The following is a 16,750-nucleotide window of genomic DNA, read 5'->3' on the forward strand; positions in this document are numbered from 1 at the left end:
TAGTGAGTTTACAGATTTAAAATAGCAATGAACTAAATTGTATAAACATTTGAATCGCCATAAAAAACGGGACATAAGAGTATTCTGCTTGTATATTTGTTGTTATGTAGTGCTTCACAAAACTCCATCCAGGATTTCCTCTAAGCTTGTTATTCATTGATATAAGATGAAGGCCATTTATTATACCCTCCACCATACTATGGAGGGTATATTCATTTTGTCATTCCGTTTGTAACTCATCGAAATATTGATCTTAGACCCAAAAAAGTATATATATTCTAGATCAGCGTAAAATTCTAAGACGATTTAGCCATGTCCGTCTGTCTGACTGTGTGTCTGTCTGTCTGTTGTAATCACGCTATCTTTCGAACGAATTGAGATAGAAGGCTTAAATTTTGCACACATGTCTATTTTCCAGTAGGCAAGTGAAGTTCGTAAATTGGCCATGTAGGTCCACGTTTTCATATAGCCCCCATATAACGATACCTCCCGATATTCGGTATTTTGATGATTTTAGCGACATTACTCACCGGAATTGTTTCAAATTTGGTGTTTGAAGTTCGAAATGGATACTACAGCCTGTGACAGAAAAATGTCTATGCAGGTCCAGGTCTTCGTATAGCCCCCATATAACGGTACCTCCCAATATTAGGTATTTTGATGATTTTAGCGTCATTATTCGCCGTAGTAGTTTCAAATTGCGTATTTTGAGTTCGTAATGGGAACTACAGTCTGTGACAGAAAATTGTCTGTGCAAGTCGACGTCTTCGCATAGCCCCCATATAACGGTACCTCCCAATTTTCGGTATTTTGATGATCTTAGCGACATTTTGTGAACTAAAAATTGTTCTTTTGAAAATTAAATTTTTAAATTAAAATTTATCGAAAAAGATTAACCATATTCTATACTGCAAAAGGAAGAACATGACACCCCATAATAAAATTTGATACCCTGATATCAAAGCAGTTTATTTTGTAGGGCACATATTTTCCGAACAAAAAATTTATTGTCAAGGATACTCTAAGTTTCAAATCTAACATATCTGCCCAAATAGCACTGAATAATACCAGGGAGTTTTTTCATATCATTCTTTTTATAAATTAGTAACATCCATGGGAATTCAAATTATTGTCCCCATTGCTATAACCAAACACTGTCCCTAAATGCGGCAGTCATCTTGTAAACTGGTCACCAGAAACCTACCGAAACCACCAAAAACTTTTCAAAGTTGAACACACTCTCACCGCATTTTATTCTTCATTCAAAATGTATGTATATTAGTCTTAATAGAGTAATGTATAGATATTTGTGTGTCCAGAACTGCCTTGCAATTCTGTGTGTGTGTGCGTGTGTATGCGGAAACGGATATTATATTGGCTAGCCAAATAACTGACTGGACAATCTGCACAGTCAATGAACCGTTAACCAAAATCTTCACCATGGCTATAAAATTCAATTGGAGCCAAGAAAATATAAAAATGTAACCCCTTTGGCCTATCAAATTCTATTACTTTCTTCTTCATCATAATTTTTGTTGCAAATGCCAGGAGGAGTTGTCAAGGAGTTGTTATGCAAATATTCCCGCCATGACGAAATCACAAATATTGTCAACAACACTCTTAAACTCCTTCTCCCTTTGGAAAGAGCATTAAAACGATTCACAACAACTGTCAGCAGCAGCAACAACAACATCAAGATTATTAGAATGAGTCTAATGACGCCAATGATGATTATGGCAAAGTTTTGTGCTATCAAAACTAATCCTCATTGATCCACTAAACGGGGGAACTCTTTTTAAACACTCATCACAGATAATGCAAAAATATCGAAAAGTTTTTTCATTAAAACAGTTCAAGTGGATTTAAGAGAGAGAGAGAGAGAGAGAGAGAGTCAGCTAGCTATTCAACATGTCAACTTTTGGCCAACAACACCAAAAACAAAAGTTAAAACAAAACGAAACAAAACACAAAAAGAGCAGCAGTAACAACAGCCGGTTGGCTGTAAAAGTTGGGAATGATTCAACATTACTTTGACAATACCGCTGACAATCCAGATAAATAGGGATGACGAATTTAGTTAAGTTATTTTGTGAGATGTCCCTGTGTGAGGTATTTTAATCAGAGTTTGGGACAAAAACTTTGTTGAACCCACATTTAAATACGTCGCCCAAGTCTTAGAGGTGTTTTTACTTTTTTTTAGATCTTAATACTAATATAGGTTAAATGATGATGACCTAATCAAATTTCGGTAGATGAAGATCCTAATATCTTGGGAAAGACCACTTCTCATCTTCATTATCCCTTTATATCCGAAACAAATGTGTTTCGCGCTGGACAAGACGAGGCTCATAGAAAATACTACCCCAGTTATTTCATCTACTGAAATCTTGGATCGGTTAAGATATACCTCAAACATAATAGGACTAGTTTTCTTTTTAAATCAAGTCAAATCCACAACATACATCCGAAAAAGGTCCAACTAAAGCTAACGTAATAAGTCATTAAAACGAAATTCTCAGAAAAGGGCATAGCTTTTGAAATAGGCTATAAATAAAATCGAGAATGCGATATTCAAAAGAAAAAATACAAAAACTATCACTAAAATGAAATAAATATGAAATTTATTACAATTACGGTGAATAATGTCGCAAAAATCATGAAAATACCGACTATCGGGAGGTAATGTTATATGGAGGCTATACGAAAACGTGGACCGACATGGCCCATTTACGAACTTAACCTGCCTACTGGTAAACTATACATGTATACAATTTTTTGCCTTCTATCTCAATTCGTTCAAAAGGTAGCGTGTTTACAACAGGCAGACGGACATCTCTAGATCGTTTTAGAATTTTACGCTAATCCAGAATATATATAGTTTGTAGGGTCTATTATGAATATTTCGAGGTGTTTAAAACGGAATGACAAAGCTAATATACCCTCCATAGAATGGTGGAGGGTTGGAAAAGCACTAAATTCGAACTTTGAATACCCTCAGCATTTAAAACAAACTTGGAAATTTTCAAAAAAAAAAAAATAAAATTCGTTAAAAATTCTGTTCAAATCTTAAAAATATCGAATGCACCCGTTATATTGACGTCTGTACAAAGAGGTATCGTTATATCGTGGCTATACGAACACCTGGACCTGCATAAACAGTTTTCTGTCACAGGCTGTAGTTAGGAACTCTAAACACGAAATTTGAAACAACTCCGGTGAATAATGTCGCTAAAAACATCAAAATACCGAATATTGGGGGATATCGTTAAATGTAGGCTACACGAAGGCTGTAGTACTCATTACGAATTCTGAATACGAAATTTGAAACAATGAATAATGTCCCTAAAATCAAATATTAAAATATCGAATATAGGAGGGGATACCGTTATATGTGGGCTATACGATATTGTGGATTTATATAGACATTTGTCCTCCAGGGGTTAAAATGCTTAGAAAGAACTTCTAGTACGGATTTTTAGTCAATTCCATTAAAAATGCAGGTTAAATCATCAAAATACCGAATGTAGGGAGTTATCGTTACATGGGGGCTATACGATATCTTGGACAGATATAGCCCACCTTCGAACTTGAAATGGAAATAATATATATCCATTCTATGTATGGATATCTGCCAGAGAAAAAGGTGGCAGAAAACTCCCTCCAAACACCAAGTTTGAGATAATTCTGTTAAAGAACGTTGCTTCATCAAAATACCGAACATTTATACCAAAACTTGGACCTATATATACAGTTCTATGCAAGTATATTTCTTACATTCGGGCTAAAATTGTAACTAACACAACCAACAGGTGGACCTACTTGTCCCACTTTATATACCAAAAGTCCCGTAGACATAAATACATCTGAGTAAAATTTAATCAAACTACTTCATTTCGTTCGAATCTAGAGTGACTTCCACTGGCGGACGGATATCACTAAATCGATCTAGAATTTTATGCTGATCAAGAATATATAAAGGGTTAAAATTTTGAATGACCATGAAGCTCATAAAACGTAAAATGAACATTCGATTATTTTCAAACTCGTTGGTCTGGAAGGATTAAACTGGCGATACTCTCATTAGTATTCGTTCACACATTAGCCACTTATAAGAACATTAACAGTTTCCTAACGCCGTGTTTGTGAGTCGGCACACTCTTCGTATTTTCCCATTTTATTTCTTTTTTTTGTAGCTTCGAACCAGCATCCTTAGGTTTGGTAGACTTTCGTGCTCATGTTTTTGTTTTTGGATTGATTCTTTCTTGGTTTATGTCATAAATGGTGTACACGAGCGTCCACTGATGTCGCTATTCAAAAAGAGATAATTTTGAGAGGAAACAATAATTCTACATTTCTTTATATTTAATGATAAATTTGAATGTTGTCCAAGATTATTTATAAAGTATATTGATACAAAATGTTTTAAAATTTATTTCTTCATGATTTAAAAGAATTAAAAGGAATTAGACTTGCAAGAGTGCTCTTGTTCTTGAACAGCTCTGGTTTACGATCTCCCCGATCATTTTTACTCCGACTCTTATTTTTCATGCAGGAGAACTTTCGAGGGCTACCATATAAGACAAAAGAGTGGAGGGTATACGTCTTGTAAAAATCGCTCCATCTCTCGAGCAAGCCTGAGCCCTGAAGAGAGCAAACAGGTATACGACTTTTTCTTTCACTAATTTACTTGAGCTGTTGTTAATTTTGAAGGATTGCCTCCTAGCTTTACCTTTAAATAATTTGTGGCCAAATCAGTTCTCTCTGAGCGAATATCATATTTTTCCCGTTTACTAGTATTAGAATTTGAAAAGTACAGAAACACAACAATTGATGTTTGGTGTTCGGGCTATGGCTAGATGATCGGGAGATTCTTTACTGATGCTTATATTGCAGTCGATCTTCCTTTAAAGTAGATCCAGATTTAAGAATGACAAGCATGTAGCTATATCTATAAATATTGATATTCAAGCTCTTATCTTCGACTACATAGCTGGCCACTAGATATTAATATTAATTTCATCACATGATGAAATCCCTAACTAAAACAAAAAAAATTAAAACAAGGCAAAAGTTCGTACATTTTTATGGGCATGGTGACTGGATGCCGCTGCGGCAGTGAATCTGCTTTGTCAACCACTAAACATTAACGCTTACTCTGGATTTACTTAAGTGACAGTTGCATTTTGTGGTGTGTTAAATGAACGTTAAAAAGGATAACGTGAGATGTGCGAAGGAAAAACTTCTGCCCCTATTCGGTGGAGCATGCGATGCAAGACGACGAGGCACGTACACAGAATGAATGTCGTCACTGTCTCCCAGCCATCCATCCATTCATCCATCCACACCACTTGTTGGCAACTTCAAGTCAAAGGTCAATGGCAGAAAATTAGAAGTAAACGCTGCGGGGTCATCATTAAATATGACTAAAGCAACTTCGGGCAACTGTTAAAATCCTATAACAGCTTCTCGTTTATTACCCAAAGGTTCACTAAATTAGAATATGACAAATAGAATACATACATAAGTATGCATGTGTGTGAGTGCGTGTCTAGATGTGTTCGAGTGTGGTTTGCCTGTTGCGAGTTCAGATTTTGTGCTACAAAACATTCCAAGTTTGCCATCCTTGTCATTTTATGTCATTTTTATGACATTTGATAAGACAAATTCCAACATTTGCCCAAATATTTGTTCAACGATGTCTTTTATTGCATTCGCTTAGACGAATGTCCTCCCGATAATTTGGACGTAGGGTTATGTATTATTGCCACAATCTAAAATAGATTTAAAGGATGAAATAAGAAATTTAATTTATTGCAATGACCCCAATAGAGAGTTTTTCGATGAACCTTGAAACTGACGAACGGATAAAATGATCTTTCGGTTTCCTTGTTATAAAAAAACTCAGGAAGAATAACAGCATGTGCTTATTAATAAAATATATTATAGAAATCCTGTCACAGTCTCACTATCATACTTCAATAGAATGAAGATTCATTGGCCATATTGCTGCAGAGGGTAAATATAATTTGATACGGCCAAAATGTGGATTCGTTTCAGGATATTTGAAGTGTCCGTCCGCCTGTATGTCTGGCTGGTGTGCTCTATTTGATCCGATTTGATCCAAACTTGGTATATCGTAATATTATTGTCAAACTTATATCGATTTCGGAGATGAGCAAAGTAGGTCCACTACCTCTGGTACCTCTCCCAAAAATACACAATTTTCAGAGAAAATAATTTAATATAAAAGAAGAAAGGATCATCCAATTTTGTTCAAAGATTACAAATCCTAATAGTTGTATTAGTGCTATATTAGGTGCGGAAATGGACAATACGACCCACTCCATCCCACATAAGGTGTCAAAATATTGAATAATTCCAGCTTTTATTAAATTCGAAATAAGCATGCGATTTTCTTCAAATTTCACACATCCCAATATTTCTATCAATACAAAATCTGGTGATACCTTCTGGTATGTCTCCACAAAGAGTCAAATTTTTAGGTTTTCAAGAAGCTCATACAATTTGAAATAAGCATCCGATACATTCTAAACTTCACACATTCTAATATGTTTTAAAGATGGGATATATCACTCCACTCCTTCTGGTACCTCTCCCTCAATGGATCAAAATTTTAAATAACCAAAGCGCTCATAAACGCTAATTAAGTATCCGATTAACTTCAAATTTCACACATCCCATCTATTAACCAAATATCTGGGGTGAAAATGATAGATATTGGTGCACCTCTTCTGGTACCTCCGCCACATAGGGTCACAATTGTCAATACTTAGATTTCACATAGTTTTCTTAAAATGTCAGCGATTCCATTAAAACTTGGTAACCTGAGATCTGATCTGATGAATTCATGGCTCACTCCTTCTATTACCTCCCCCACAAACATTATAATTTGATTAACAATTATTAGCATAAAATTGGAAATAAACTCTAGGTTTTCTTTAAATTTTGTTCATCCCAATATTTTCTTCCTTGGTATTAGATGAAGTGGAATATTTCGGTCTACTATATCTGGTACCTCACACACATTTCTACATTTTCCAAAAATTATTACATATCTCATGTAAAGGTGAATGAAGTAGTTGTTATAATCCAAATCTGGAAAATTTATATCAGACTTAGGTCAGATACGAAATGGAAAACATTGGTCCCACTCCTTTGGAGCCTTCCCCATAGAGAGTCAACAGCTTGGGTAATCATAACACAAGTCAAAATACATTTAAATAAATGAATATTGTCCGAGAGTACACATTTGTCATCAAAGCCAACAGATACTTTTTAACTTCTTCTTGTCTCTTTTTGTATTTCTGAAGAAAAATCTTTATCGCAACACCCAACGCCACAGTTCGTGGCATTTTGTCCTTTTCGTACGTATAGTACACATATCCAAAACCACCTCCATATCTTAACCATAGACACCAATATTGACATCCATATCAAATTTCAGGATTTCGTCTATATTACTTCATCCAATACCAAATTTAGTACTGTGTAGTACTTTTCGTTTAATTATAGCACATATTTCAATTTCAAATACCAAGAGAGACCTCAATCACAAATTTGAGTACCATTCAGTACTTTTTGTACAATTATAGAACACATTTCCGGAACCACCACAATGTGTCCACGTTACACAGCAGCGACCTTAATACCAAATTTCAGATTCAATCACCCAATACCTAATAGTACCAAATATCGCACTATTTAGTACTTTTCATGCACTTGTAGTTCCATTATGTGATACTCTGTATAGAAACTATAATAAATTCACCTTCACTACTCAATTTTGACCGTGAGAAATCGAATTAAAAACCACAAAAAACAAAGACAATAAATTCTTAACCGGAATCTAGTTTATTTCAGGTGTTGTAAATAAGGATTTTTCTGATAGGAAGACCTAGAATATCTTAAATAGGGATTTTAATATATATTTTATGACTAGAAAACTTCTTCTTAATATTTATACCCTACAACACTATGTGTTGGGGGTATTATAAGTTTGATTGGGCCAGAATTTATGTAACACCTCGAAATATTGGTTTCCCACATAGGAAAGTATATATGGATCTTCCTAGCTCGCCGAGCTGAGTCGATCTAGCTATGTATGTCCGTCCGTCCGTCTGTCCATGTTAATTTGTAATAACGCTACAGGTCGCAATTATGGCCCGATCCTCACGAAATTGAAAATGGAGGTGGGGTTAAGGTCAGAATAGAACCCTATTTCTTTTGGAGATGATCGCATAATATTTAGGGGTTGAAATGGACCAAATACTGAAAAAAATTCGGATTTTGCAGTAGCTATACAGGTCGCAATTATAGACCAATCGACGCGGAATTTCGGATGTAGCTAGAGTTTAGGGCGGGGAAGAAGCCTACCAATTTGGGTGGTCATCGGATAATATTTAGCGAGTAAAATAGACCACATATTTTGTGTTGAAAAAATTCAAAAATTTTCATTAAACCGCGAATATTTTAAATCCTGGCGAAATCACGAAGCCATGACAAGGTTATTTCTGATCTTTACATTAATGTTAACATCCAACAAATCGGATATATAGCAAAATATGTGCGATATATATGTCTATCAAAGAAGATATACTTGAAATATCTCTTATATGTCGAGAACGGCTGAACTGATTTCGACAGTTCTCATTAATTCAGAATGGTCTCTTGGCAGGAAAGAAAAAACGTCTAAAAAAATTGCATAAAAATATCTCCCTAAAGATGAAAATATTGATTTTGTAATATTTTCTCATATTTTTTCAATTTTGTCATATTTTTGGCATATTTTCATTTTGAATTAAACATTTGGTAATATTTCTACAGCTAACAAAACTAAGTAGTTAGGATATCAGGATATCATATACAGATCGCATTTATGGACCGATCCTTATGAAATTTCGCATGGAGGTAAGATGAGGGTCAGAATTGTAGCCTACTCTTTTTGGAGATGATCGGGGTTGAAATGGACCAAAAAACTGCAAAATTGTCAGCAGGTCGTAACTATCGCCCGATCCTCACGCACATTTGAATGGGGGTTACCGGACATTGCAAAAGCCAAGCAGTTTTGGATGGCCATCCAAAAATATTCATTGTGTGAAATAATTTGCCAACTTTTGTAGACAAAATACGAAAATGTCCATTCTAGTGACTTTTTGGAGAATTCACAAATACAGGAAAGACGCACTTCTGACTATTTCGTTAACGCTGATTTCGTTGAAGAATATAGTCAAATGTCTGTATCTCACATAGATGCGTTTCAGTCAAAAACCAATAATAAATATTAATCTTTTGCCACTTCTGAGAGATTATAAGTCTTTGGGAAATATTGGTTCCAGATCTAGGAAGACCATTTAAGTGCAACATCTACCAATAAATTGGAAATGAGCAAATTAGTTTAAGTTGTTATTATTCGAAAATTAGAGAGGGAAACCTGATGGTTTTCTTTTATTATTTGTCACAATATCTTGTGGAATTCTTTCGAGTATCTCGCCTATATAAACTGTATCGTTTATTATAGTGTTGTAGGGTATTCAACGGTCGGTCCCGCTCGACTGTAGCCTTTGCTTATTTGTTTTTATATAGAATTACAAGTTACTCCTTTGTTGAGCTTTTACATATTGAATAAGATATTTATTGAGAAATTTAAGTAAGCTTGAATCTGTCATATGCTTGTTTAAAAATTATATATGATGTAGAATTGATCGAAAAATTAGGAACATATTATCTGCATAAATTATTAGTTATCTGGCATTTGTGTCATATCATCATTATAATTCTTAATTTGCGTATCATTCTGTAAAAGTTCGCGAAGAAAATCCACATACACACTACATCATCTAATAATAAGAAACATTCAGTATCAATACTCAGAAATGTCAAACTGAATCCACACTGCCTGCCTGCCGTTAGCATTCAGTATCATCGCTCCGAAAATTGACTTATTGAAACATATGTTTGGCGAAATCGCAAACATTAGAATCACTTCTCGCTACACAATGCCATGTTCAGCTTCAATGGCAGCAAGGCAATAAAAACATCTCAGACAACATTGTCTTTGTCGTCGTTGTTGTCATCCGCATCAGCAGCATCATCATCGTCGTCATCATCACAGGATTTCGTGAGGATAAAAATCAAACAGCCATAAACAAAACTTTGTTCATTTATACTTTTAATGCCAGCCTCACCCACTCCGTCGCATTTGGCATTATTCTCCAACGAGTCGTGAAAGGTTAGATGGAGCGGGGGTATTTGGCATGAATTTTACCACAGCCAATAAAGCTTAATGCTAATTTCTTGTGAAACATTCATAATTGTTACGATTATTGGCCCCTATTGGTTCGGTATTAGAGTCATAATATTGACGAGGGGAAATGTGAGAATCATCAACTTTGACAATAATATGTGGAGTAGCTGGAATCGAAGAGGTGACAAGATGAGATATTGTTTAGAAAGCGGGGAGGGGAATAAAATCAAAATATTTATTATATTTCAATGATTTTAAATGTCAACCATATCCCACACATCTAATGAATCCTATTTTTATTCTTATCTTTCTTTATTTTCAGCCCTTCCACATGTACCAATGGACACACACCGAGGCTCCAACAACATCCCAACCACATACTCCCGGAAAACTGGATAAGGTCAATGTGTGGCCCTACTGCAGCACACCGGCTGGTATTACTCGTGTGCCGAAGAGCATTCAAGTGGACTCGCCGCAACCCGAAAGAGAAACAGGATTTCAACAGCTCTTGAGAAAGAGACTTTTGAGCTGTTCAACAATTGCCGAGGTGCATGCGGTCGTAAATGATCTCTTGGCAGCGGGTGAACCGCTACGAAAACCCTCCAATCGATGCATTCAATTAACGGAACTTTTAAACGCCAGTGAAACAACGGTATATCAATACGACAAAAATGTTAGTGAAGGTAGTTCGGGCATTGAAATTGGTAGCTTACAGGATGTCGGCGTTCAAACCGAAGAATTAGAACAACATCCGGTTCACTTGTTATGTAGCAAATGTAGAAAAGATGCAGCTGAAGATATGTTAACCTGCGAAAAAGAAACTCAAGTTTCGCTCCCACAATCCGGAGATACTGAAAAGGCCAGTACAAAAACTGAGTCTGGTCCTGTATCTACTCCGCCGCCTCCACCTCCGCCACCACCACCACTCATGTCACCAGCAACACCAATACCGCCTCCTCCACCACCACCTCCACCTGGATCATCCCTACCACCCCCTCCTCCTCCACCTCTTCCACTTGGCGGCTCTGGCCTGCCTCCTCCACCGCCACCACCAGCTCCTCCCTGCCTTAATTCAACAATTCCCAGCGCTAACAACCACAATACATCGGCCGGTGGAACTCCCCCACCACCTCCGCCAGGTCCACCCAAAACTCCATCCACACCTGCTCCATTGCCCAACCCGACCGAGGGAGGCTGGTTCAATCAAGCCAACAGTAAGTATATCACCCCAAAGATCCCTATCTAAACTAACTATCAGTAATTCCTCCAACTGCCCATCATTTAGCGCTACGAAAGACTGCCGTTAATCCACCCAAACCCATGAAACCTCTCTACTGGACGCGTATTGTAACCCAACCGCCACCACCCAAACCTGCCCAGCCATTTGCTAGTTCCGCCTCCGATGAGACAGACTCAAGTCCCTCCAGTTCTCCCGATGATCCACCGCCTGCCGCCAAGGCCCAAGCCACCAAAGAGATCTGGCAAGAAATCGACGAAACAAGCCTGGACAATATTGACGAATTCACCGAACTATTTTCACGTGAAGCTGTTGTGCCCGTCAGCAGGCCAAAAGTGAAAACCGAAGTCCGGGTGAGGCACACAAAGGTGTTGGACAGCAAGAGATCTCAAAATGTGGGCATCATATCTCGAAGTTCCCATGTGGACTTTTGCGAGATCGAACATGCCATCTACCATGTGGACACCTCGGTTGTGAGTCTAGAAACACTGCAGCAGATAATCAACATCAAGGCTACCAATGAGGAGTTGGAACTGATTAAGGAGGCAGCTCAAAGCGATATCCCTCTAGACTATCCCGAACAATTCCTATTGAAAATTTCGCAAATATCCATGTCCACGGAACGCATATCCTGTATTGTGTTTATGGCCGAGTTTGAGGAGTGTGCCACAGTGATCGAACGGAAGCTGGAAGTTGTTCTGCATTTATCGCAATTCCTGGTGGAGAGTGAGGAGCTGAAACTGCTGTTCGCCATCATCCTAACCCTGGGCAATTACATGAATGGTGGCAATCGCCAAAGAGGTCAAGCCGATGGTTTCACGCTGGAGATTTTGGGCAAACTAAAGGATGTCAAATCAAAAGAATCGCATACCACACTGCTGCATTTCATTGTGCGGACCTACATCAGTCGCAAGCGAAAAGAAGGTGTACAGCTTCTGGAAATTCCATTGCCCATACCGGAACCGTCCGATGTGGAGAGAGCTAGTCAGGTGGACTTTGATGAGGTCAAGAGGCAAATTTCAGAATTGAATCGACAACTTAAATGTAAGTACAAATTTGGATATTCAATTTTGGAAGAGGGATTGTAATTTGTATTCTTTCAATAGCGACCAAAGCCATTACCGAAAAGGTCATCTCAAATTCAACTCCACAAAATATGGAACCATTCAAATCAAAAATGGAAGAATTCATTGAACACGCATCGAAAGTCGTTGACAAACTGTATAAGGAACTCGACGATTGCAGGGATATGTTCCTGGAAACCATGAAATTCTATCACTATTCACCCAAAACTGGCACAATCGAATCGTGTACGCCCAAAACATTTTTCGAAAACTGGACCAATTTTACAAATGATTTTAAGGATATCATGAAGAAGGAAATTGCCGTATTATGGAATGAATTGTAAGTGGTGGGAAAAAATAATGGGGCATACTGGGATTAGGATAAGTTGCATAGTTTTAAGGTATTGGAATGAGGACCACCGAAGAAAACTGCGAAGCCTGAATTATTGCCAAAAGAGCGAAGTGACAATTTTCTTTGGAATGAATATAGAGCCGAGATAAAACTAGTCGATACCGAGCCCGCAATAAATCGTAAGCGCCACACTGGTGTTTACAATTTCAGAGAGGGTATATATTATTTGATTCAACCAAAACGTGCCTCATCGAAATAACGGTCTTAGACCTTAGGTTTCTTTGAACCAAATCCATTCAGGTCTGTCTGTCTGATTGGTGTGCACGATAACTCTCTCCAATTTCGTCCAAACTTAGTACATCGCAATATTTGACAGGGTGACATAAAAAAAAATTGCAACAAAGTCAAACGCCATAATTTTTACACTTTTTTTTAAATTTTATTGAATGAAAGCAAAAAATGTCGGAAACAGCATCAAATTTTAGAATAATGGCCTTCGAATTATGGCCTTCAAACGGCCAATGAAAACGTCACACGCTGCCGGAATGTTGCTCTGCGGTATTTTGCCCCATTTCCGGCGAAGCGCTTGCTTGAGGTGATGTACACATTGATATTTTTTAGTGCCAACCTTGCCTTCCAAAATATTGCAGACACAATAGTCTAACGGGTTGGTGGCCATTATGCGCTGGAAATGAAGCGAGGAACCTCAATTTGTAACAATTCTTGGGTGGCGCGTGCTGAGTGCGATGGTGCTGAGTTCTGTTGGAATGTCCAAGGTCTGCGTGCCCTTGTACACCCTCCAGAATATTTTTGCGATAATATTCAGCATTTATTCTGATGCCACGGGCGATTAATACGAGCGGAGAGCGACCATCGGCAGTTATGGTGGCCCATACCATCACCATGCAAGGTGCACATTTTCATCTGACCTCTTTGGCAAGTAAACACGATCATTTTGTTTGTTTACAAACTGCTGGACAACGAATATTTTCTCATCGAAGAAAACCAAATTCGGCAGTTCACCACTTTCGACCAAGCGAAGCAACTCTTTAGCTCTTTAGATTTATCAACATTTAAATACTGGAGTTCTCTAACGATATACACTTGCGGTATCCACCCAAATATAGAGAAATCACACTATCACGCTTGAATTCCATGACGAATAACTTTTTTCTAGAAAATGTTCACCAAAATGCTTTTGTACGCTTGTAAACAATATAATGAGCTGTCACTAGAATAATTTTAACAGCTTTGGCTTAGTAATGACAGCACTCTTAAATAGGTTGCAGTTTTTTATCTCACCCTGTATATCTCTTGGTTTAATTTAAGTTTTAGAAGATTGCCGTTTTACTTTATATACGATACAGGTTTAACTTCGCTATACTTTCCTTTATAAATAACTTCCTTTATCAGTATATTTCTCTGTAAAACACATAGTACAATAAGGTGGTAGAACAGCTTCGTAAAACTGCAGAAATACAGCCCTGAGGCTATGGCCGCTTCCTGTCAGAATTATTCAAAATTATAGGCAACAAGTTGTTTTAATTTATTTGATATTTTTTGTTCATTTCTAAAATGAGTCAAATAACGCGAAAGATGAATGAAATGCCTGGATGTTCTCTCAAAAATATGACCCTAAGTGTTTAATCTTTCAATTCCATGCTAAATCTCGTTAATATTATTAATGCGCGTCCCGCAATTTAAGTTTCTTCCAATCATTGATTTTGAAAATATTTTGTTTTTATTTTTCAAAACAACAAATACATACACAAAATTGGCAGAAGTCGGGCACACTTAGAAAAAAATTGTAATCAGCTGAGAGCTCTACCTTACCTTTTTATTGTACCATGTTAAAACAGAAACTTCAAACAGCCACAAAACAGCTGCTGATGGTACTGTATAATTCATACTGACACTTATACTTTTGGGTTGTTTAATTTGTTAACAAATAATTACAAATGATTGGGTTATCGTACATTTTTTTTTATTTAATCCCCTCTCATAACTTCATTTCAGATTGAAAAAATCTAAGGATGTTCAATCGCGCAAAACTGTCAAAACTACAAAAGTGAAACCTGGAGGCCTCAAGGAACGCATTTTACGTCTGAACAAAAAGTAAACAAAGCTGTTGATGTTATTACCCTACAAAAATCGCCCACATGCCGATATTACTAAAATTATTATTACTATTATTAATAAATTTTATCAATTAGATCTACACCTAGCAAGTAGTTAACGAACAACCTAATTTTAATAATTAATTGCCTTACAATCAAAATGAAGTGAACGGAAATGCACACTTTTTTTGCAGTACCGAGTACTGACTACTGAACTGCGTTATTATTGTTTAAGTTTTATCTCTATTTTGTCTAAATTACAAATTCTACTCGCTCGCAAATAAGTTTATATAAATATTTAGATAGAAATTATAATTCCTGGTTGATCAGATTATTTATAAATTTCACAGTGGACAGTGATTGCAGGGAGATGTTTGCACAAATATGTATATGGCTAGTAATCCTGGTTACTTACAGTCTGCAGGTGAATGGGTGGGATGGGACTTTGCCACAAAATGAAATGTTGTTGATATTGAATTAAATGTTACTTTTTTTGATTTGATATAAAAATATGTCTGTTTGTGTATGCATGTACGTTGTGTTTAGCATTGTACTCATATATAACGTAGAAAAGAAGCAAATCATGCTCAGAATGGGCTCATATCCTCCCTTACATGGGATTAAACATAAATATGTTTCGGAAAGAAAGGGTTGTTAATTTATCAAAAACAAAAGATAAACAAATTAAATAATATGCATTCTTACCTACATACATACATACATACATATATGATAAGAGATCACTTTTGTATTCCTATTTGCTTTCAAAACTTTAATAAATTTTTAAGCTTACAAATTTTGGTGTACTTCTACTATTTAATTTGCAATGTGGTTCAGGTAAGGTGGTTTGCAGTTCGACCCTGTATAACTTAATTCCTAAGGTGTGACAAAAACATTGCTAAACATACCTCATTTTTTTACAGAGGTTTGTAGTGGGTAACGAATAATGTAACTAAAACAATTCCAGAATAACTATTGCTCCGTTCCAGAACCTGCAAGGATATACTATTTTTGCAATTTTGAACAGAGCATTTATTTAAATAAAAGTCCTCTTCCCAAGATGTGAAACCTACAATTGTTTTTTTCGTACCAATTTACGCCGAAAATTATAAATTATTTATGTGTTTACTTCTGTTTCGAGACGGGCTTAATGATTTGAAATTCGCAGTGAAAAATTATTATTTTTGTAAAATATGCCACTCTTTATACGTAAATATTTGAGATATTAATTAATTAATTTTTATACCCTACACCACATAGTGGTGGGGTATTATGTCTTTGTGCATTTGTTTGTAACATGGTTACTTTTGAGAATATTCATAGAATCTCTTTCTGAGTCGATTTATGCATGTCAGTCCGTCCGTCTGTCTATGTATTTTTCTGAACAAAATGCACGTCGCATTTATTATCCGATTGAGATGAAATTTTACAAACAATATTTGTTTGGCCCAAGGAGGAACCCCACTGGTGAGAATTGGTTCAAATTTAGATATCAGGTTTATTGTGCACCAAATGACCAATATCAGTCCAAATGACCTGCATGCACATCCGACCGAATTCACTCTAGAAGTAAGTATATCAAACTTGTTCAGTAAAAAAATCGGTTCAGATGTAGCTACAGCTCCCATATATGTGTTTCATCCGATTCGGGGTTTTTAGTCCCTCACATGCGTAATATGCACTCCACAACAGTGATATTTGATACCAGATATCACA

General features: G+C 36.6%; 1 protein-coding gene across 7 annotated transcripts in view; it reads left to right on the top strand.

Moving 5' to 3' along the window:
- LOC101895687 (protein cappuccino) overlaps positions 1-15,230 on the top strand; it is a 184,509-nt gene extending 169,279 nt beyond the window's left edge. For 6 of the 7 annotated variants that reach the window (XM_020039327.2, XM_020039329.2, XM_020039330.2 and 3 more), the window contains 4 exons: positions 10,587-11,478; positions 11,523-12,545; positions 12,608-12,905; positions 14,934-15,230. In XM_020039327.2, the coding sequence (XP_019894886.2) occupies positions 10,587-11,478; positions 11,523-12,545; positions 12,608-12,905; positions 14,934-15,036 (2,316 nt within the window). In that variant the 3' untranslated portion in view covers positions 15,037-15,230. The remainder of the gene's footprint in view (positions 1-10,586; positions 11,479-11,522; positions 12,546-12,607; positions 12,906-14,933) is intronic. The other variant, XM_020039328.2, reaches the window with a different exon arrangement.
- Positions 15,231-16,750: the final 1,520 nt, after the last annotated feature.

This window comes from Musca domestica, unplaced genomic scaffold (assembly GCF_030504385.1).
Source record: "Musca domestica strain aabys unplaced genomic scaffold, Musca_domestica.polishedcontigs.V.1.1 11, whole genome shotgun sequence".
Lineage (NCBI taxonomy): Eukaryota > Metazoa > Arthropoda > Insecta > Diptera > Muscidae > Musca > Musca domestica.